This window comes from Onychomys torridus, chromosome 6 (genome assembly GCF_903995425.1).
Source record: "Onychomys torridus chromosome 6, mOncTor1.1, whole genome shotgun sequence".
NCBI classification, from domain to species: Eukaryota; Metazoa; Chordata; class Mammalia; order Rodentia; family Cricetidae; genus Onychomys; species Onychomys torridus.
The window spans coordinates 9,674,153-9,696,101 of record NC_050448.1 but is presented as its reverse complement, the minus strand read 5'-3'; the positions used below and the strand labels follow the sequence as shown (position 1 = coordinate 9,696,101).

The window sequence follows — 21,949 nt, the reverse complement described above, 5'->3', positions numbered from 1 at the left end:
GAGAGTATCTTCTTGGGTTCACTGGCCAGACAACTTAGCCTAATTGGTGAGCTCCAGGTTCCAATTAGAGATCTTGTCTCAAAAAACATGGTGCATGGTTCCTGAGTGAGGCTGGCTTCTGTACTCTACATATGCATGACAAACATGCACACACAATCATGCACACACACCCCCATCTGCATGCTTAAGTAAAACAGTGTGATACGAAGGTGTGACCTCACAGAATCTGTGCCTGTTGCTTGTCCCCTCATTCACCACTCTCCCACAGACTATTTCCTGTTTCACAATGGGCCAGGCTCTCTGATGACTGTAAAATGAGAGAACATTTGCAAATAATACTTTCAAGTCTCTTAAGCCTACGGATTTTTAGCACAAATTTGATTTTCTTTTGTTACAGGTATTATACTCAGCCAGAGGCAAGTATAACTGGGCCCAAGAGCCAATGCTTATCTCTATAAGGCAACAAAACTCTCCAAATGACCATGATTTCCAGTCTGAATAGTTTTCTCTCCTTTTAATGATGTTGTCACAGGTTCAATGAAACTGCAGAGAGTGGCAGGCTTCTGCAGAGTTGAGGGCACTGATCTCTTCCCTCAGTACAGGGAGATGAGCTCAGAGCCTCACACACTGTAGGCAAATGCTCTATCACTGTACTCTATCTCTGGCACAAAGTTGAGGATGTTGTTAAAGACCGTTGTAAACTTAGGCAACAGAAAATGGGCTGGGGGGCTTCCTTTATTGTGTCATTTGGGAAGCAGATACTGAAAATCTAGTGCAGAACAAACACATTTCCACATGAGCTCAGCTAAGGGTACACTGGTGGGGCTCATCAGAGCGAATAAAGTCCATCAGGGATGAGCCATCTTCTTGAAAGTAACTCTGTTTAAAAAAGGAAGGTTTCTTATATTTTTGGTTGTGAGCCTAGCCTTTAACGGCTGAGCCATCTCTCCAGCCCGAAAGGAAGGTTTCTTAAGATATGATTAGGCTTATAATCTTTATCCTTATAAGGATAAGATAATTATATCCTTAAGATATGATTCAGCAGGCTGGAGAGATGGCTCAGAGGTTAAGAGCACTGATTGTTCTTCCAGAGGTCCTGAGTTCAATTCCCAGCAACCACATGGTGGCTCACAACCATCTGTAATGAGATACGGTGCCCTCTTCTGGCATGCAAAGATACTTGCAGGGACAACACTGTATACATAATAAATAAATAAATCATTAAAAAAAAAAAAGATACGCTTCAGCTTAAACTAGGTCCTTACAACGCTTCTATTGCTGGGCCCAGTGATCGACACCTTTAATGCCAGGACTTAAAAGGAGAATCTCTGTGAATTTGAAGCCAGCCTGGTCTACATAGTAAGTTTCAGGCCAGCTGAGATTACATAGTGAGATAGTGTCTCAAAAACAAACAACCAAGCAACAAAAAGCTCTCTTCTACTGACTCTTATTTTCTTTAATTAAAGAGGTTAACAACAACAGCAACAACAACAAAAGAGTTGCCTCAATATTTTCCCTTAGTTTGTTACTGAAAATTACATTCCTGTGTTCCGTTTATCTGTTTGTATATTACATTATCCATTTTGAACCGCATTACATATAAAACCACTGTCAGAGTACTTCATGAATGCATATAAAGGAAACCCTATGGGCATTCTCCCCACAACCACAGGGAAAACTCTAAATGTATAAAAAGTAATCCTGGTGTTCTATTGGTGAAATTATTAAGGCCACTCCATGTAGTTAAAAGGGAGGTTTATTTTGTGGGGTAACTTACAAATGAAGGGATAGGTTGTAGGGTCTGGCAAAGATATGGCGCAGTCCGGCGGTGTTCTCTGGAGAACTCTGCTCCATCTACCTCCAGCTCCAGGGTCCCAGAACCAAGCGAGACCTCTCCTCTCGATCCTGGGTCTTCAGCTTCCTCCCTCAGCCCCGCCTTGTAGGTGTGACCATTACCGAAGCCTCAATGGGGGTTAGAACTTCCAGGCCAAAGCTGGGATGGCTATCCACTATAGTGTTTCGTATCTGTAATACCAGCATTTGGCAGGCTAAGGTGTGAGGGTCAATATGGGCTGCATAGCAGAACCCTAGGAGAGGAGGGAAGGGGTGGGAAGGAAAGATCATAAACAACACTGTACAACAGTTTTTGCCCCAGGGCATTAGCAAAAATTCTAAAGTAGTTTGGGAGTGTAGAAAACTCTACCTTTCAACAGCTGAATACACATTCGCCTCAAGTGCATGGAATAATCTCCCAGACAAACCTCATGCTACCTATAAAACAAGCTGCAGTAAAGCTGAAAAGATTGTAATAACTAAAAGCATGTCCTTTGACCACAGTAGGATTCAAATAACACCAGCACCAGGAGGAAACTTGGCATAGTCACAAAAGTGAAGGGTAAACAATGTTCTCCTAAAAAGAAGAAATCACAAGAAAAAGAGGGAATATTATGTGATGGATGGAAACAAAACTATACTAAAATGTACGGTACAGTTGAAGAATTTCCTTTGCTGTGAGCATTTATATTAGAAAAATCAAGAATAATCTCGGCAGGGCGCACACCCTTAATCCCAGCACTCAGAAGGCAGAGGCAGGCGGATCTATGTGAGTTTGAGGCCAGCCTGGTCTACAGAGCGAGATCCAGGAAGGGCGCAAAGCTACACGGGGAAACCCTGTCTCGAAAAACTAACAAACACAAACAAAAAATAGAACCATCTCAAGTCATGAACTTAAACGTCTATGTTAAAGGGAGAGGACAGATCCAAGATGGCAGCATCGGCTGGCGGCCACCCTGGGACTGAGGAGCAGCCCTGGGGTGAGACCATGGTGGCTCCAGGAGGAGGAGTCTGCAGAGACTGAAGCGTCTCTGAGACAACTAAAAAAGGCAGGTCTCATGGGAAGATGCTTTTAAACAGTGGATTCATGAAATTGGAGGGAAAGATGGCAGAGCCGAGCTGGGTGCTTGGTGCAGGAACTAGAGAGCGGCAAATGGTATGACACTGGCCTCAGGTGGCCCGCAGGCTGCAAGCACAGTGGTGGTGCCCCATGAGCCTCAGGACAGCCGGCACCAAGGACAGGGAGGTGTGCAAGAGCCTAGAGCTCCTAAGGATCCTGCCCCACTGCCCTGCCTAGATAAGATCACCCTGACTCTGGGTAACAGCAGGATATCCAAGATGAGTGTCCTTGATGGTCCAATATTGATAGTATTCAGAAGCCAGAAACCTTGAACCAGACCAATGACTCTTTGCAATGAGTATTTGCATGTAAAGCTGTTTGGGGAAAAAAGTATATACTATGTGACACACTGCAGTTTCCAATGCCACTTGGACAAACAAATATGTGATGGACAGGTGGGAAGCGGAAGGAAAGGAGTGGCCCGTGGGTGGTGGAGAGAGGGGGAATTAGAGATGCAACAGCACTGTTGTGCCTGTTTCACAAAACCCCAGAGACCACCAAGGAGCCGGTTTCCATGCAAGCACACAAGGGTCCTTTTATTCAGGTTCAACCTGGGCCTCCGTAGAGCAGATGGAAGGAAATGCAGTGGTGGCCACCAGCCCAGGTGTGGAGAGTTTTTATAGGGAAAACCACAAGCCGGGAATTGGCAACTTGGGATTGGGTAAAAGGGGCAAGGTGATTTTTTGAAACTATTGGTCTAGACTTTTGGTGGGGAACCACAACCTGCTGAACAGGATTATCTGGACTGCTCAGCAGGATCATCTAGATGTCTCCAAGGGTCATAAACTTCAGACAGGATCCTGTTAAAGCTTTCCTTTCCTGTCTAAACAGCAGACAGGATGTCTGCAGGAGGATACTGCTCTGTATCTGTTCGAGTTATCATAGCATATTCCTGAGCCTGTAAAGTTAAGTCTAGGCCTTCACAACAGGTGTGGGAGAAGGCTGAGGCAGACCAGGGAGCATGTTGTTGCCAAGTAGGGCCAGCAGGGTGTGTAGCAGCCTGGGGCTCACGTGGGCTCTTCCCTGGAAAGCCCTGTCCAGCAGCACCATTGCCCTGGCTCTGAGCAATGACAGGATGTCCAAGATGGAGAATGGTTCATTTTCTGGATTGGGCCTCCTCGAAAGACCTCCATGGTCCATGCTGCCCCTGGAGGACATATTGGTATCTGTGGTTCGAGCTACAGCCAGGGAGCGTGCTACTGTCCATGGTCCACATGGCCTCCTTATGTGTCCTAGGCTGGCCTGGAACTCACTGTTGTTGAGGATGGCCTGGATTATGTTGCCTCCCCTCACAGGGGCTAGGATGTGACACCATTTCCAGCTTCATTTATTGTTTTAAATGTCACCATAGACATGAGGTTGTGGGGCGCCCGAGTCGGCCTTTCCTGCCCTCCTCCACTGCACTGTGCTCTCTGTGCTGCTGGGCTAGCGCCCTGTCACCAGCCACCATCACGATCACCTCCTGGGACCTCATCAGCCATGTGAGCTGTTCTCTGATATCTCCAAGATCTGGCTGTGCCTGGAGGTGGAGGGCCATATGGTCAGTAGAACAGAGGGTAACAGCCATGACTCACTCATTGGTGGAGATGCTTCTGCTGAAGGGGAGGGAGAAGGTTCTGCAAGCACAGAGTAACGGTGTCGTGAACCATCACTTACAAGAAACCAGCTCCACATTCGGGAACAAAAGAATAGCACAGGTCACAGGAAATCACTCCAAGGGGCTGCAGAGCAAATAAAGCATACCCTTGATGATTTTAAGAACTAACAGTTTTTAATTGGTGAAAACATGAGTCCAGATGGCACAGCTGCCCTCCTGGACTACCATGAAGATGGTGTGACTCTATCCATGATTTCCTTTAAGGATGGCTTAGAGATGGAAACATGTTAACAAACTGGATCTATCACCTGTCTCCATAACTGCTGCTGCTTACCATCCACACAACACCAGGATTTAGGACAAATGAGACCTATGCCATCTTGAGCTTTTATTTTGACTGTGATTTATTTGGAGTGGAGGCATTGTTTTTTTAATAAAATAAAAATAAAAAAAAAACATATCATGTAGGTTGTCTAAAAATAAAGTGCATTTAAATTTACTTTAAAAAGTTACTAAACCAGGTGGTGGTAATCTACACCTTTAATCCCAGCATGTGGGAGGCAGAGGCAGGCAGATCTCTGTGAGTTCAAGGCCAGCCTGGCCTACAGAGAGAGTTTCAGAACAGTTAGAGCTGTTACACAGAGAAATCCTGCCTCAAAAAAACAAAAAACAAGGTATTGCAGCCAGGCATTGTGCAAGACTTTAATCACAGTATTCAGGAGGCAGAGGCAGGGAGACCTCAGTGAATTTGAGGCCAGCTGATCTACATAGCTGGTTCTAAGGCAGCATGGGCTATATGAAGACACCTTGTCTCAAAAAAAAAAAAAAAAAAAAAAAGCTACTCCATAACTATAACACAATGAGAGTCCCCAATAAGGATAGTCATATCAATTAATGGGATAGAATCCAAATTCCAGAATTAATCTCTCATAGTATTCTGGCCCGTGGATTTTTGACAAGGGTGCAAGACAACTAACTGGAGAATTAATGGTCTTTTCAGGGATTGGTGGTGGAACAGTGAATATCTGTAGACAGAAAAAAATAGTTTTTAAAAGAAACTTGGACTATATCATACACAAAAACTAGCCCAAACATGAGTAGTAGCATAAATCAAGGAATGTAGATTATAAACACTTCTGTTTTGTTTTGTTAGGCAGGGTTCCAAATTGGCCATAAACTTGCTATATAGCCCAAGATGACCCTGAACTTTTGAGACAAAGTCTTGCTAAAGAGCTTAGGTTTATCACAAATTAATTGTGTAACCCACTTTTTTTGTTTGTTTGATTTGTTTGTTTTGTTTTTTGAGATAAGTTTTCTCTGTGTAATAGCCCTGACTGTCCAAGAACTAGCTCTGTAGAACTCAAATTCAAAGAGATCTGCCTGGGATTAAAGGCATGTGCTACCACTGCCTGGCAACCACAGCAACTTTTATAAAGGAAAACATTTAATTGGGGCTGGCTTACAGTTCAGAGGTTTAGTCCGTTATCATGGAGAAAAGCACAGCAGTATGCAGGCAGACATGGTGCTGGAGAAGGAGCAGAGAGTCCTACATCTTGATCTGCAGGCAGCAGCAGGAGACTGTGTGCCACAATGGGTGTAGCTTGAACATGTAAGACCCTCAAAGCTCGCCCTCACAGTAACACACTTCCTCCAGCAAGGCCATACCTACTCCAACAAGGCCACACCTACTCCAACAAGGCCACACCTACTCTGACAAGGCCACACCTACTCCAACAAGGCCACACCCACTCTGACAAGGCCACACCTCCTAATAGTGCTACAATTACCATGTCAAATGTAAGCTATGCACCTCTTTAAAGAAAAGAATAAATCTGGGTTGGTAAGATGGCTCAGTGAGTAAAAGTGCGTACTTTGAGGCCTGGTAGTCTGAGTTTGATCTCCGGAACCAGAGGGATGCAGCGGCATATATCTGTAACCTAGGACTCCTACAGTAGGATGGGAAGTGGAGAAAGAAGAATCATCTGGAAGCTCAAAGGCCGCAGCCTGGAGTAGGAGGCTCAGCAGCAAAAATAAGAAAGATTCCACCCCAATGAAGTAGTTTCTAAGAGCTGTCCTCTGGTCTCCACACAAGCTGTGGTGAGAGTGCTCCCACACTCACACACATTTGTGCACAAAAATAAATAAAAATTTATAAACACATAGAAGCAACAATAATAATGGATAGGTAACTATGACTATTCAGCATTAAATGTTTTATGTTGTGATTCCATCAAAAAATGAAGAGATACTGCATGCAATAAAAAATTCTTTTATACAATGAGAGAATTGCATTGAATTTAACATTTGAAAATCACCCAATAAAGGAAAAATTTGTAGAATATATTTTTTAAAATCTTACAATCTGCTACAATCAGAGATAATCTGATTTTGAAATGGCTACAGGATCTGAATGAACCCAAGAAGATATATAAGTGGGCAAGAAAAGCATGAAAAGATACTCAACATTATTATATTAATTTTTTTTTTTCCGAGACTGGGTTTCTCTGTGTAGCTCTGGCTGTCGCTCTGTAGCCCAGGCTGGCCTCAAAACTCACAGAGATCCTCCTGCCTCTGTGCCTCTTGAGTGCAGAGATTAAAGGCGTGCGCCGCCGCCACCGCCGCCCACGCTGCCACCACCAGCCTATTGATGCATTTCAAAATCGTAGCGAGATGCTACTTCACAGCCACTACACTAGTTATAATAAAGAAGGGAAGTGAAAGGCCGCTAAGATGCTTCACCTACTGAAGATGCTTATTGCCAAGCTGGAGGGCTCCAGTTCAGTCCCGGGATCCACAAAGAAGATGGAGAGAACCAACTCCAGGGAGTTGTTCTTTGACTTCCATACTCCATTCCATGTGACACACACACACACTCATATAAATAAAATGCAATAAAAGGGAAGGAAATAACCAGGGCGAGGAAAGGTTTGGAGAATTGGAACCATTATTACAGGTGTGGGGATGTAAAACTGTACACTCTGCAACATAGCTTGACATTCCCTCAAGACATTAAACATAGTGATCACGTGACTAGGGAGTCTTCTTAGGGAGTCACCCAACAGAATTAAAAAGTGCAGCCATAGTCGGGCAGTGGTGGCGCACACCTTTAATCCCAGCACTCAGGAGGCAGAGCTAGGCAGATCTCTGTGAGTTCGAGGCCAGCCTGGGCTACCAAGTGAGTTCCAGGAAAAAGGCGCAAAGCTACACAGAGAAACCCTGTCTTGAAAAAATCCAAAGGAAAAAAAAAGTGCAGCCACATAGAAAACATAAGCAACAGTAACAACAGAATAGGTACTTATTATGATTTCATCAATATTAAAAACAATGATAGCATCAAGAAAATGACAAGATAATATAGAGATGTTCATATAAGTGTTTATGTAGTACACCCTTGTTGTTGAATATTACTTAACCATATAAATGAAGAACAGATACTTGATGCAATGTAAATGAGCCTCAAAAATATTAAGCCAAGTGAAAGACACAAAAAGCTACATAGTATATGATTCCTTTTGTGTAAAAATATACCGGATAGGAAAATCCACAGCTGCACAAAAGGTATTAGTGGTCGTGAGAGGCTGAGGAGAATGGTCAATGCCAGTGGGTACGCTTTTCTTTGGGGAGTGATGAAAATATTTCCGATTTAGATAGTGGTGATCATTGCCTACCTTTGTGAACATACTGAAAAACTGAATTATGTGCTTTAAATGTGTGGCTTGTAGGGTATGTAAAGTATAGCTCAGTAAAATTTCAAAATTTGAATGTTATGCTCTTTGTGATCATCACCTTGGAAGCATTTTTCCTGCTCTCCTAATCCCTGCCTCTCTACCCTTTTCCCATCTCCATGTCCTCTAAGTTGGTCTTTTTATGGTTTCAAATGATCCTTCTACCTCATCCTCTGCAGTATCCAGGCCCACAGGCATATGGCACCTGCTCTAAAAGCTCTTATCTTGGGCAGACAAGATAGCTCAACTGGTAAAGACAGCTGCTGTTGGGGTCGACAACCCAAGTTTAATCCCCAAGACTCGTATGGTGGAAGGAGAGAACCAACTCCTCTAGAAGTTGTCCTAGGATCTCAACATGTGCCCCACCCCAAATAAAAGCAACTCAATATTTTTTTAAAGTTTAATTTTATTTTATGGACATGTCTGTTTTGTCTGCATGTGTGTTTATGTAGCATGTCTGTGTCTGGTACCCACAAAGGCCAGAAGATCCCTTGGAACTAGAGTTACAGACCATAGCTGCCATCTGGGAATCGAACCCAGTGCTCTTAACCACTGGGCTGTTTCTTCAGCTTCTGTAATGATTTTTTTTTTAAGCTACCACCTTAAAAAAAAAAAAAGATGTTTTTGGTGTGGTGGTATTTATATGGATTATAGTTACGGATTCCACACAATAAGTACTAAAATCCTTGAGTAACAATGGCTATCTTTTCTTGTTTTTGGAGATAAAGTTTCTCTGCGTAACGGCTCTGGCTGTCCTGGAACTTGCTTTGTAGATCAGGCTGGCCTCGAATTCACAGAGATCAGCCTGCCTCTGCCTCCTTGGTGCTGGGATGAAAGGTATGTGCCACCACTGTCCAGCTAACAGTGGCCACTTTTAGAAACCATGTTATGAAGCCAACCATGACAGAGTTTTCAAAAGTCCTAAGGATGAAGGACTAAAAAAAAAATAATAATAATTTTCTGTGAATTATCTTCTATTTCTTTATAAATATTTACTTCTTATATGTCATAGTTAATTTTTCTAGAGCATTATATATTTCCAAATTTATTACAAAGCATAAAATTTTTTCAGTAATCCAGTTAAAATTTGACCATCTTGGGCTGGAGAGATGGCTCGGTAGTTATAGACACTGACTTCTCTTCCTGGGAACCTGGGTTGGATTCCTAGTGCTCAGGACCATCCGTAGCTCCAGTTCCAGGGAATCTGACGCCGTCTTCTGGCCTCTGCAGGAACCAGGCACACGTGGTGCACACAAATAAGACCATAATTAAGAAATTGACCGTCTTATTTTAGCTATAATGTACAGTTGATAGCAAACGATCCATATTTAACATGATGATTCAGGTTTCTCTCTGTCAAAAAAAGGTATGTTATTTAGTGGGAACTTTCTTTCATATACTCCAAATTTGTGGCTATTGGATAATGCCATACCAAGCTAAGTGTCATACATAGTAGCTCTGATGAGTTAAGCACTCAAGCCTAATTTATGATTATAAAGAAAGCCGTAACTTTGGTTATTTCAACTTTTTGCTTGTGTTGCTGTTCAGGCTGGCCGATTGGCTGGATTCAAGCTACTTTAAGTGTAGTAAGTTAAGTGACACAGCCAAGACTTGAAGTCTGTAAGTAAGTTGCAAGGACTGATTATTTCTAATTCTCTGTTAGCTAGAGTCAGTAAAACAAACACCAATGAGAAGCTAGTTAAGTAGTCACTGGGCACTTGAGTCCATAGAATGGCAGTATATAGGGGGCCTGGGTATAGGGTCCTGAGACGTCTCTTCTGTGATATCTCCCAGTTGAGTTTCTTCTTTCATTGCATTCATTAATACTTTTGCTACCTATGTTATTATATTCTCCCCATATAGGAATGAGCTGGGCGGTGGTGGCGCACGCCTGTAATCCCAGCACTCAGGGGGCAGAGGCAGGCGGATCTCTGTGAGTTCGAGGCCAGCCTGGTCTACAGAGCTAGTTCCAGGACAGTCAAAGGTACACAGAGAAACTCTGTTTCGAAAAATAAAAATAAAAAGAGTGTCTTGAGCAGGTTATCAAATTTTGTTCCCCAAAATGGGACTGTTTAATTTCAGTGACCGATGAAATTGGCATGAAGAATTTACCTGAAAACAGAATCTAAATCGTGAAGAAGCCAAGTTTCCAATGCCCTCAGATACTCAAGCTGTTTTCAGGATTTCCACTTCTACAATCTCGGGAAACACGAGATAAGAGTCAGAAAACGCGGCTCCCTATACTTAAGAAACAAGTCCCAGAATCCCACCGGGACTCCAAATCCCAGAAACCCGCGCAGCAAATCCATCCAGGAAGCACAGCAGGCTAGCCGCGGACGCGACCAAGTACAAGAGTGGGGGGATCAGCCCTGAACATGTGTGACTCGTAGGTTCTTTTATGGGAAAATTTTCGTTTACAGGCTGCATTTTAGAATTTTACATGAGAATTTCTAAGAGTTCCCCCATTTCAGAGCGTCTTGGGGTAGGCCGGCGGATCCCGTTCCCTCTGCTACCTTCTCCTCCCCCCGTGAGGATGGGAGCGCCGGGGCTCCGCTGCTCCTGCGCCTGCCCTGCCGCGGAATGCGGCCTTGGGAGCGAGCGTGGTGGGAGGGGCCGCGGCGGGAGGCGTGTTGTGCGGCGCGGCGGGAGGAGCGTCGGGGTTCGGGCTGTGGCGGCGAGGCGACCCTTCGCTCAGCGCCGCGGGCGAGGCGGCGGGTCGGCGAGGCGGGCGGCCACGGGATCCCCACGGACTCGGGCGGCCAAGTCCGTCGCAGCGTCCGGCCCTGCCCCGGCCCCCTCGGCCTCCGGCGGCGAGGCGGGGGAGTGAGGAGATGCCGACCCAGAGGGACAGCGGCACCATGTCCCACACGGTCGCGGGCGGCGGCGGCGGGGACCATTCCCACCAGGTCCGGGTGAAAGCCTACTACCGCGGGTGAGTGGCCGCGCGGGGCGTGGGCGGGCTCGGCTCGGGCGGGCGGCAAGGGTCCTGGCGGCGGGGCCCGAGCGGTCGCGGGGGCGGCGAGGGGCGCGGTTGGTGGCACCCGGGACGGGTGAGTGTAGGTCGCCGAGGAGTCGGCGGCGAAGAGTAGGTGCACCCGAAGGAGAGAACAAATCAGCTGACGGAGAGATCTGCGACTGTTTCGGGACTGGGTGGATTGAGGGTTCCGCGGGGACCTTCTGTTCACCCACTGCGGTGGGTTCGGAAGCCTGGGCTGCTCCAGTTAGCTGGCTCTTTTCATCACCGACAGGCCTGAAGCCGCCGGTCTTGTAAATCAGATTTATATCTGTCCTTCGCCGTGGGAGAGTTGATGAAGTGAGTCTGGACTACGGTCGTGTAGCCAGTATAGTAGTTAAACTTAATACTAAAGTCGTTGCTTTTTTAAAGGATGTGCACTGGCTCCTTAGATATGGTCAGAGTTAAGTGGCAAAGGTGCTGATCCACGTTTTGGAAGCCCTTAGTTAGGGCGAGATACGGAAAGGTGAGACGACAGAGCTTTAAATCCTGTGATCTTTACTACCTGATTACCAAACGTCTAAACTAAAGTGGCTGCCAAAAGTAATCCAGTCCTGAGATCATTGTGTTAAATAATTTTCTACCATGACTTGTAAAGTTCTTCCCTTCCTTCGAATTCGGCTTGTGGCTGGAGATCATTTAGGAGGTGACAGGCCAACGTGAGCGTAGAGACTGGAGGGTGGGGATTAACAGAAAACCCAACTGCTTGTCTAGGCAGAAATAAATTGTTTTTAAAAACTTCAAGTACCACAAGGTTAAAAGTGCTATGCGTGCTTTTACATTCCTGAGGGGATCAGTGCAGATATCAGACCTCCAGATTGCTTTCCTGCTTTCGTTTCAAAGAGAACTGGAGCTCCACATGTCTTAATGCCCAAGGCCTTAGGCTTGCTATTATCCAGCCTCCGTGACTGACTTCAGGACTAATTTGTAGGACTTACAGTAGACATTGTTGCTTTTACTTAAAGCACAGGTAAGAGAGGTTTTGACTTTAAAACAATCCCCCCAAACACATTTTTCTTTACTTTTTCCTTGAACTTTTAAAAAAGTTGATAGTTGTTGTAATAACTGCTTTAGCCATTTTGGTTCATTTTAGCCGTGAACAAACTTGCAGGATTGAAAGACTTACAGCCCTCCTTCCATGAGCAAACCACACAGCTTTTGATGATTTGAGAGATCCTTTAGAACACTGGTTCTTGCCCTTCCTAATGAGTGTCCCTTCAATCCTCCTGTGGTGATCCCCAACCATAAAATTATTTTCATTGCTACTTCGCAACAGTAATTTTGCTATTGTTATCCATTATAATGTAATTATCTATGTTTTCCGATGGTCTTATATGACCCCTGAGAAAGGGCCCTTTGACCTCCAAAGGAATTGTGACCCACAGGTTGAGAAACCACTGCTTTACAGTGGGTTCCATTTTCAAAGCTGACAGTTCATGGCTATTTAGGTGTAGTGGATGAAATAGAGGGAATTTTAAAGGAACTGATTATTGATAGGTTAACAGACGAGTCAATATGAATCCATGCACATAATAGGAAAGCACATATTGTGTACAGGTGTAAAATAAAGTGTGGCTTTTCACTCTCCAGTCTCCACAGGCTCCTGTTGATGGTTAATTTGTGCTGCTTCTGAAGGTTGCACTTGCTGTTCTGAAGGTTGCAGGTGTGGGGCTGGAGATGGCTCAGCCACTAAGAACACTTGCTGTTCTTCCAGAGGACCCAAATTGGGTTTGAAGTACCTGGGTCAGGTGGCTCACAACTTCCTGTAACTAGTTCCATGGGACCCCATACCCTCTTCTGGCCACTATGGCACCCCTATACATGTGACTCACACACATATACATAAATAGAAATAAATCTCAGAAAAGTTGCATTTATGTTTCTTGAGGTACCATCTTTAGATAGTACTTATTGATTACTTCCACTGAAAGATGAAAATTATAGTGTATTTAATTTTCTTTTTTGGTTCTTTAAGACAAGGTTTTTTTGTGTAGCTTTGGTGCCTGTCCTGGATCTCGCTCTGTAGCCCAGGCTGGCCTCGAACTCACAGAGATTCGCCTGGCTCTGCCTCCCGAGTGCTGAGATTCAAGGTGTGCACCACTACCGTCCAGCCTATAATTTTTAGCTATATACCTTCCGTCTCCTGTCTTCTGTGTCTCTCAGGTTTTGGTTGTTTAGCTATTGTTTTTAGTTTTTACTTACTATCCTTCACCTCCAGTGACTCAGTGAAAGAGCAAGGGATTGAAGCTTTTTCATTTTCCCCATACTTTTATTAGTTTGACAAGTGCAAATAGGCACATCATGTAAATAATTTCCAAAATTTCTTTGGAAAGAATCAGTGTGTTGAACTCTAGAAACACAGGTGTTCTGTAGGGGTTTTCTTTATTTAGCACTCCAATTACTAAAAAAGAGAACGAGAATATGCATATATGTTTTTTCTGATTAAAATTTCTTGAAGTCATTCTAATTAATATTATCTTTTAAAATTTAGGAAATTTTACTAAAGACACAACTAACTGCATGTCTTTAGTGCTTTGAAATCAATAGAAACATCCTAATACTACTTTTTCCCCAAGCTTCCTCTAAGGACAACCTCAGTACTCTAAACTGTACCATTTTCTGTTCTCTGAGTCAGCCATTAAGATTATATGTTTATTAACAATAAACTAAACTGGTGGTTATAGTACAGACAGCTGCTTATTAACATCCATGAGGCCAAAATGAGTCACTAGCAAGGATAGTTAATAAATAAGTTGGATAGCAAATCCCATACTTGATTAGAAAGTAGACTCCTTTCCCTTATATTGGGAAATAAAGGAGGGTTTGCATTTGAAAGTGTTTTGGGGGTCTGGGGATAAACTACCCAGGTGGAGTGCTTGTCTACTGTGCCTGAGGCCATCGGGTCCATCCCCAGCACTGCATAGACATGCCCTGTATAGGTCTTTGTGACCTACCACTTAGGAGGTAGAAGTCGGAGGGTGGGAGCGGGAGACTGTCTTCACTTTGGATGCCTGGCTACGTGACATTTTGTCAGCAACCAGAAAGCTTTCTTTTCCTTGGCTTCTTTGAAAGAGCATGCTGTGCACCTTCACTCTGCTTCGTCCTAGCAGTGTGGCTTTCCAGTGAAGGCTGACTCCATGAGTGTCTGCAGTGAGAGAACCACCCTCTCCTTTCACACACGGACCCGGTGTACTGGCTTTGTTAGGTTTGATTTTTTGGGGGGGAAAGCATATCCTCATAGGTAGAAGAGGCATGCAATTTGACTTTTTCCTGGTTTTTAAAAGTAGGAGATTTTTCTAATTTTTAAAGCATTGACCATCTGGTTTGACTGGAGACCGACTAAGAGCGCCTGTCTCATGGTCTGCACCCCTTCCCCCAGCATGGGAACTCTTCAGTCAGTGGCCCTTTCCAATTGTTACATAGTGCTGTTGGAGGAAGAGAAACAGGTTTTTTTGGTTAGTGATAGATTGCCATTGTGTGCTTATCCTTATATAAAGGTACTTGTGGAATAGAATTTAACCAGGTAATGTCTGGGCTACTCATTTCTTTACGTTGTGTGTGTACAGGAGTTTGGCAGAAAGCTTGTAAAAAGCACCTTTTAAGCCATTGTTGTTGGCCGGTGATTACAGTGCAGAGGATTCCTTCAGTGCATATTAACTGTTTTCGGCAGTGCAGGGGATCATACCTGTTCTTGGAGCCGCCCTCCTACTGAGCTATGTCCACAGCTCAGGATTGACTCTGCACATTTGGAATGTAGAGCTGTTTGCATTTTTTCCCCTTACTGTGAACAAGTCCCATCAGGTCTTGTTTTTAAGAGTATTGCAAAATTATTTTAGCTGTGTACTTTTCAACATTTGAGCTGAGGATGTAGTTCAGCTGGTGGAGTTCTTGCCTAGTGCGCACAAAGACCTGGGTTCAATACATTAAACCAAATGTGGTTGTGCTTGCCTGTAATCCCAGTATTTAGTAAGCAGAGGGATTAGGACTTCTCAAAGTCATCCTGGGCTACATAATCATAGCTTGGAATGGAATGTGTCAGACCCTGTCTCAAAAAAAAAAAAGAGGTGGGAATGGTGGAGTGGGATCCAGATCCATGGGGTAGTTGGCCCGTAGCTCAGCCAGAGAGAAGAGAGCGCTCCGAAGTCTTGACCTTGGTAACACTGAGATGGATGAGTGGCTTGTTGGCCTTGAGGACCGAAGCTGAGGAGTTAGAGAGATGGGTGAGGCCCGAGAAGCACATGCACACTGAAGGGCTGAAGAAGGAACTGGAGGGAGCCGCTGTGTAGAACATTCTTCCCAGTCCCTGCTCCTCCCTCCTTGATAGTCTCTGGGTAATTGGCTGGCCTCAGACTCACCAATAACCCAGGCTGGCCTTGAACTCCCCATCCTCCAGGCTGTGCCACCTGAGTGCCGGAATTACAAAGTGTTTGAGTGTTTTCTCTCCTTCCTTCCTTCCTTTCTCCCTTCCTCCCTTCCTTCCTTCCTTCCTTCCTTCCTTCCTTCCTTCCTCTCTCCCTCCCTCCCTTCCTCTCTCCCTTCATAGCTCTCTCCTTGCCTTGGCCCCTTCTTTTCTTACACAGTGTCCCATGTAGCCCAACCTGGCACCTAGCTTACTCTGTAGCAGAGAGTGAGTGGCCTTGAGCTTGTGATTTTCCTGCCTGTATCTCCCTAGAGGTGGAATAACAGGTGTGTGCCACCACACTCTGGTTTTACACCATGCTGGTGCTCTAACCTAGGGTCTCTTGCATGCCAGGCAACCATTTCACCAACTTAGCTGGTTTTCCAACCTGTTTTCCCTTCTAATTTGTTGATGGAACATTGGCATTTTGTCTGTTAAAGTTGCTAGGCATTTCTCAGTCTGTTGTTTATCTGAAGATTTTTAGTTTTGTGTAATTAAATCTATCTCTCCCCCCCATATGTGGTTTCTTGGTTTGTTGTCTTAAGTAGATGCACTTCTCATTGTATTGTGCACGTTTTAAGTAATCACCTTCTCAATATTATATTTTGGGGTATAGTCATCAGTAGGTTTGTGATACAACTTATGTTTTAAAATTCTACTAACATTTTTTGAAAGAGGTCTTGTAGCTGGAGTTATCTCCAGTCTCGCCCATGCCTGCAGCCACTCAGACCCAAATAAACACACAGAGACTTATATTACTTATAAACTGTATGGCTGTGGCAGGCGTCTTGCTATCTAGTTCTTATATCTTAAATTAACCCATTTTTATTAATCTATAAGTTGCCACGTGGTTCGTGGCTTACTGGTACTTTACTTTACATTTTACTTCTCATGGCGGCAGCTGGCAGCGTCTCCTGACTCAGTCTCCCACTTCTCAGAATTGTCCTCTCTCTTTGTCCTGCCTGTACTTCCTGCCTGGCTACTGGCCAATCAGCAGTTTATTTATTAACCAATCAGAGTAACACATTCACAGTATATAGATATCCACAGCAAGGTCTTTCACTACTGGTTTGAAGTAACTGTTACATACTGTATTTCTCACAATGTGCATAGATAACTGTCTATTCTGTGCCATTGATTTGGGGAGAGATCTGCTTAGTACATGCCACAACTTGATTATTACAGGATATAGTTTGATGTGCTTTGGGAAGTCTTATTTATTTAATCTTCTATTCCCAGGGTTTTTGTTTTGGTTGAATATTGTGCATTTTACCAAGGATTTCTTGCTTTCACAAATGAGAACTTTTATTTCCTCTTATTTTTCATTGCTGTGACAAATATCTTAAGGAAGGAGTTGTGTCAACTCATGCTCTCAGGGGTCCTCTCATAATAATCTGATGGATACAACTTCAGGAAGGAGTTATGTTGGCTCATGCTCTCAGGGGTGCTCTCATAATAATCTGATGGAAACAACTTCAGCAAGGAGTTGTGTCGGCTCAGGGTCTCAGGGTGCTTTCATAATAATCTGATGGATACAACTTCAGTGAGGAGTTGTGTTGGCTCAGGGTCTCAGGGTGCTCTAATAATAATCTGATGGATACAACTTCAGGAAGGAGTTATGTCGGCTCAGGGTCTCAGGGTGCTCTTATAATAATCTGATGGATACAACTTCAGCAAGGAGTTGTGTTGGCTCAGGGTCTCAGGGGTGCTCTCATAATTGATGGATACAACTTCAGCAAGGAGTTATGTTGGCTTAGGGTCTCAGGGTGCTCTCATAATGATATGACGGAAACAACTTCAGGAAGGAGTTATGTTGGCTCAGGGTCTCGGGTGCTCTCATAATAATCTGATGGATACAACTTCAGCAAGGAGTTGTGTCGGCTCAGGGTCTCAGGGTGCTTTCATAATAATCTGATGGATACAACTTCAGGAAGGAGTTATGTCGGCTCAGGGTCTCAGGGTGCTCTCATAATAATCTGATGGATACAACTTCAGGAAGGAGTTGTGTTGGCTCAGGGTCTCAGGGTGCTCTCATAATAATCTGACGGAAACAAGGAAGGAGTTGTGTTGGCTCAGGGTCTCAGAGGCTTCAGCACATCATTTCTTGGCCCCATGTACTTGAGTAAGACATCATGGTGGCAGATGGTTGAGGCAAAGGACAGCTGTTGACATTACAGTGGACCAAGAAGCACTGGCCTTACTGTGACCTACTTACTCTTGCAGAACCTTACAAAACTGCCTGCAGCTACATACTAAACATTCAAACAGTGAACCTGTGAGGGACATTTCCGATTCAAACCGTATTCTTTCTCATAGGCGTATTGTATCCTTTTTTATTTTAATTGGAGTTTTCTGCATTGCCTTGACTGGTGTAGTGTTTGTAGCCTCAAGTAATTCTCTTGCCTCAACTTCCCTAGCAACCAGAATTACAGGGCATGCCATTGTGCTCAGCTTTATGTCACTGCTTTTTTTGTTGTTTTTTTTTAAAGACAGGGTCTCACTGTGCAGCCTGGCTGGCCTGGAACCCACTGTGTAGACCAGGCTGGCCTCACACTCATAGAGATCTGCTGAATTAAACAGGTGCACTACCAGCCAGCTGGTGGTGGCGGCGGCGCATACTTTTAATCTCAATACTCAGGAGCCCATTTATTAATAACTGTTTCTTGGTTACCTATCCTGGAGTCTGGAGGATGATGTCATTCATCTGACTGACAGTTTTGCTGCTCTTCTTCATCTTATTTTTCTTAACTATTTGGCTGTGACAGTGTTGGATTAGAGCAATGCTTTTCTCTTAATGAAATATAATTAGTGGTGAGAAATTTCATCAGCTACTTTAAAAATCTTAACATGACAGTTTCAGGAATTGTAGTTATGTTGTACTTACTTTTTGATGTCCTCAACAGTGCTCAGGGAGGTTTGTCATTATTTCCACTTCATAGGTAAGATTGAGGCTTAGTAAACACCAATACAAAGTTGGGCGTAACTTTCAAAGAATTCTCCCCTTTATGTGCTTATTGACTTGGTGGTTTTTTGTCTATTTTTAAATTTCACTGTTGTTGCTTTTGTGTTAATTTTCTGTCTTGATTATGAAAAATGGAAATTGCTTTGTGACTTTTACTTAATTTTTATTTAGGTTTTTGTTTTGTTTTGTTTTTTTGAGACAGGGTTTCTCTGTAGTTTTGCGCCTTTCCTGGATCTCACTCTGTAGACCAGGCTGACCTTGAACTCACAAAGATCCACCTGCCTCTGCCTCCCAAGTGCCGGGATTAAAGGCATGCGCTACCACCGCCTGGCTATTTAGTTTTAAGATTTATTTATTTTTATTTTATGTGCATGATGTATGCCTCTATGTATATATATGTCTCATGTTCATGTCTGGTGCCCGTGGAAGTCAGGAGAGTTTGTTAGACCCCCTGGCATTGGAGTTAGAGGTTGTAAGCCACCATGTGGGTGCTAGAAACTGAATCCTGGACCTTTAGAAAAGAGTACTTGGTACTCTTAACCACCAAGCCTTTTCTCCAGATTTTTTGCTTAATTTTTAAAATTAAGATTTAATAGAATTGACCCATTATGGCATTTTTCTATAAATATGTCATTCTTCCTCATTGCTTCCCCCACTGCCCTCTGCCGTTCCCCTTCTCCTTTGCTGCTGTCCCCTCACTCCCCTGCTCTCCCCTCCCCTCCCTTGCTGTCCCCTCCCCTCCCTTGCTGTCCCCTCCCCTCCCCTGCTGTCCCCTCCCCTCCCCTGCTGTCCCCTCCCCTTCCCTGCTGTCCCCTCCCCTCCTCTGCTGTCCCCTCACTCCCCTGCTGTCCCCTCCCCTCCCCTGCTGTCCCCTCCCCTTCCTTGCTGTCCCCTCCTCTCCTGTCCCCTCCCCTCCCCTGCTGTCCCCTCCCCTCCCCTGCTGTCCCCTCCCCTCCCCTGCTGTCCCCTCCCCTTCCCTGCTGTCCCCTCCCCTGCTGTCCCCTCCCCTCCCCTGCTCTCCCCTCCCCTGCTGTCCCCTCCCCTGCTGTCCCCTCCCCTCCCCTGCTGTTCCCTCCCCTCCCCTGCCGTCCCCTCCCCTCCCCTGCTGTCCCCTCCCCTCCCCTGCTGTCCCCTCTTCTCCTGTCCCCTCCCCTGCTGTCCCCTCCCCTGCTCTCCCCTCCCCTCCCCTGCTGTCCCCTCCCCTTCCCTGCTGCCCCCTCCCCTCCCCTGCTCTCCCCTCCCCTCCGCTGCTGTCCCCTCCCCTCCCCTCTGCTGCTGTCCCCTCCCCTCCTCTGCTGTCCCCTCCCCTCCCCTGCTCTCCCCTCCCCTCCCCTCCTGTCCCCTCCCCAAGTCACTGCCTTCTCTCTCATGGTCCGCTCCCTACTTTCATGATACACACAGCTCCATAGACATAAATAAATTGAAAAACAATCTTCATATGAGAGAAGTGATGAGGTATTTAAGTCGCTCAACAGTGATTTCTAGTTCTGTTTTCCTGCAGGTGTTATGTCTTCCTTTTTCTGTATGGCTGAGTAAAATTCCATTTTGTCTATGTACCATGTTTTCTTTATTCATTCATCTGTTGATAGATGTTGTGGTTTAAATAAAATTGGCCCCATAGGTTCAAATATTTAAATGTTCTGTCATTAGGGTGTGGCACTACTTGAAAGGTTGGTGTGGCTTTGTTGGAGGAAGTGTGTCACTGGGGGTGGGCTTTGGGGTTTCAAAAGCTCAAACCAGGCCCAATATCCATTTCTTCCTGCTGCCTGTGGATTAGGATATAGAATTCTCAGCTCCTCCTCCAGCACCATGTCTGCCTACATGTTGTCTTGCTTTCCACCATGATGCTGATGGACTAAACCTCTGAAACTGTAAGCCAGCCCCAATTAAATGTTTTCTTTATAAGAGTTGCCATGACCATGGTGTCTCTTCACAGCAATAGAACACTAAGACAGTGGACACCGGGCTGGTTCCCTCCCTCCCTCCCTTTTTCCCTTCCTTTTCTGACTCACAACTATTGTAAGTATTGCACTAGTGAACATGTATGTGCTGCTTCCTGTGGTGTGCTGATTTACACTCCTTTACCCACTTGTGGTAGTTTGCTTTTGAGTTGTTGAGGAGCACACCATGGATATCCATGGTAGCACACCAGTGGACAGTCAGTCACTGGCAGTGTAAAAGCTGGCTTCTTTTCCCACACCCTGACAGAGTGTGTTGTTGTTGCCTGTTTTGTTTTTTTAATTAATTAATTTGTTGTTGTTGTTTTGTTTTGTTTTTTGAGACAGGTATCTGTGGCTGTCCTGGAACTTGCTCTGTAGCTCAGGCTGGCTTTGAATTCACAGAGATCCACCTTCCTCTGCCTGCTGATTGCTAGTTAATTTATTTATTTGTATTTTATGTGTGTGAGTGTTTTGCCTGCATGAGCCCATGGAGGTCGGAAGAGGTTGTCAGATCCCCTGGAACTGGAGTTGAGGATGGTTGTGAGCCACCATGTGGGTGCTGAGACCCAAACCCAGGACCTCTGCAAGATCAACAAGTGCTTTTCACCACTGAGCATCTCTCCCACCCTGTGCTTGTTTTCTTGATGGTGGCCATGCTGACTGGGGTGCCTGGGATCTCAAAGTAGTTTTCATTTCCCTGATGGCTGAGCATGTTGCACACTTTCCATGAATTTATTGGTCATTCTGATTTCTTCTGAGAGCTGTCTGTTCAGTTCATTAGCCCATTTATTGATGGGGTGATTTTCTTAAAGTTTAATTTTTGTTGTTACTTCCGTATTCTAGATATTACTCTTCTGACTGATGTGTTGTCAACAAACAGCAAAGTTGTTTTTCCCATTCTGTGGGCTCTTTACTCTGGCGGTTGTTTCCTTTGCTGAAGAGGAGGTTTTTAATTTCATGTATTCCTGTCTATCATTTCTTGGGATTATTCCTGTGTTATTGGAGTCTGTTTCAGAAAGTCCTTGCCTTTGCCTATAGTTTGAAGTCTTCTTCTATAGCATTTTCAGAGTTTCAGGTCTGCCATTAAGGTATTTGATCCATTTTGAATTAATTTCAAAATGATTACATTTATTTTTTGTCTATGCTGCGTGTGTGTGTGTGTGTGTGTGTGTGTGTGTGTGTGTGTGTAGGGGGCACACATGCTTTGGTGGATGTGTGGAGGTCAGACAACTTTTAGGAGTTAGTTCTCTTTACCATGTGGGTTCTGAGGATGGAGTTCAGGCCCTCAGGCTTTCAGCAAGCCCTTTTACTTGCTGAACCATCTCACTGGTCTCCATTTTCAATTGATTTTTAGGCAGAA

At 44.7% G+C, this 21,949-nt stretch overlaps 1 protein-coding gene and 1 pseudogene across 1 annotated transcript in view; both read left to right on the top strand.

Annotated features, from left to right (window-relative positions):
- Positions 1-4,490: 4,490 nt before the first annotated feature.
- On the top strand, positions 4,491-4,841 carry LOC118585312 (annotated as a pseudogene).
- A 6,051-nt stretch (positions 4,842-10,892) lies between these two features.
- The window catches only part of Prkci (protein kinase C iota), a 59,965-nt gene continuing 48,908 nt past the window's right edge, over positions 10,893-21,949 (top strand). Inside the window, exon 1 of the mRNA XM_036190829.1 lies at positions 10,893-11,207. Coding sequence (XP_036046722.1) covers positions 11,107-11,207 — 101 coding nt within the window. The 5' untranslated portion in view covers positions 10,893-11,106. The remainder of the gene's footprint in view (positions 11,208-21,949) is intronic.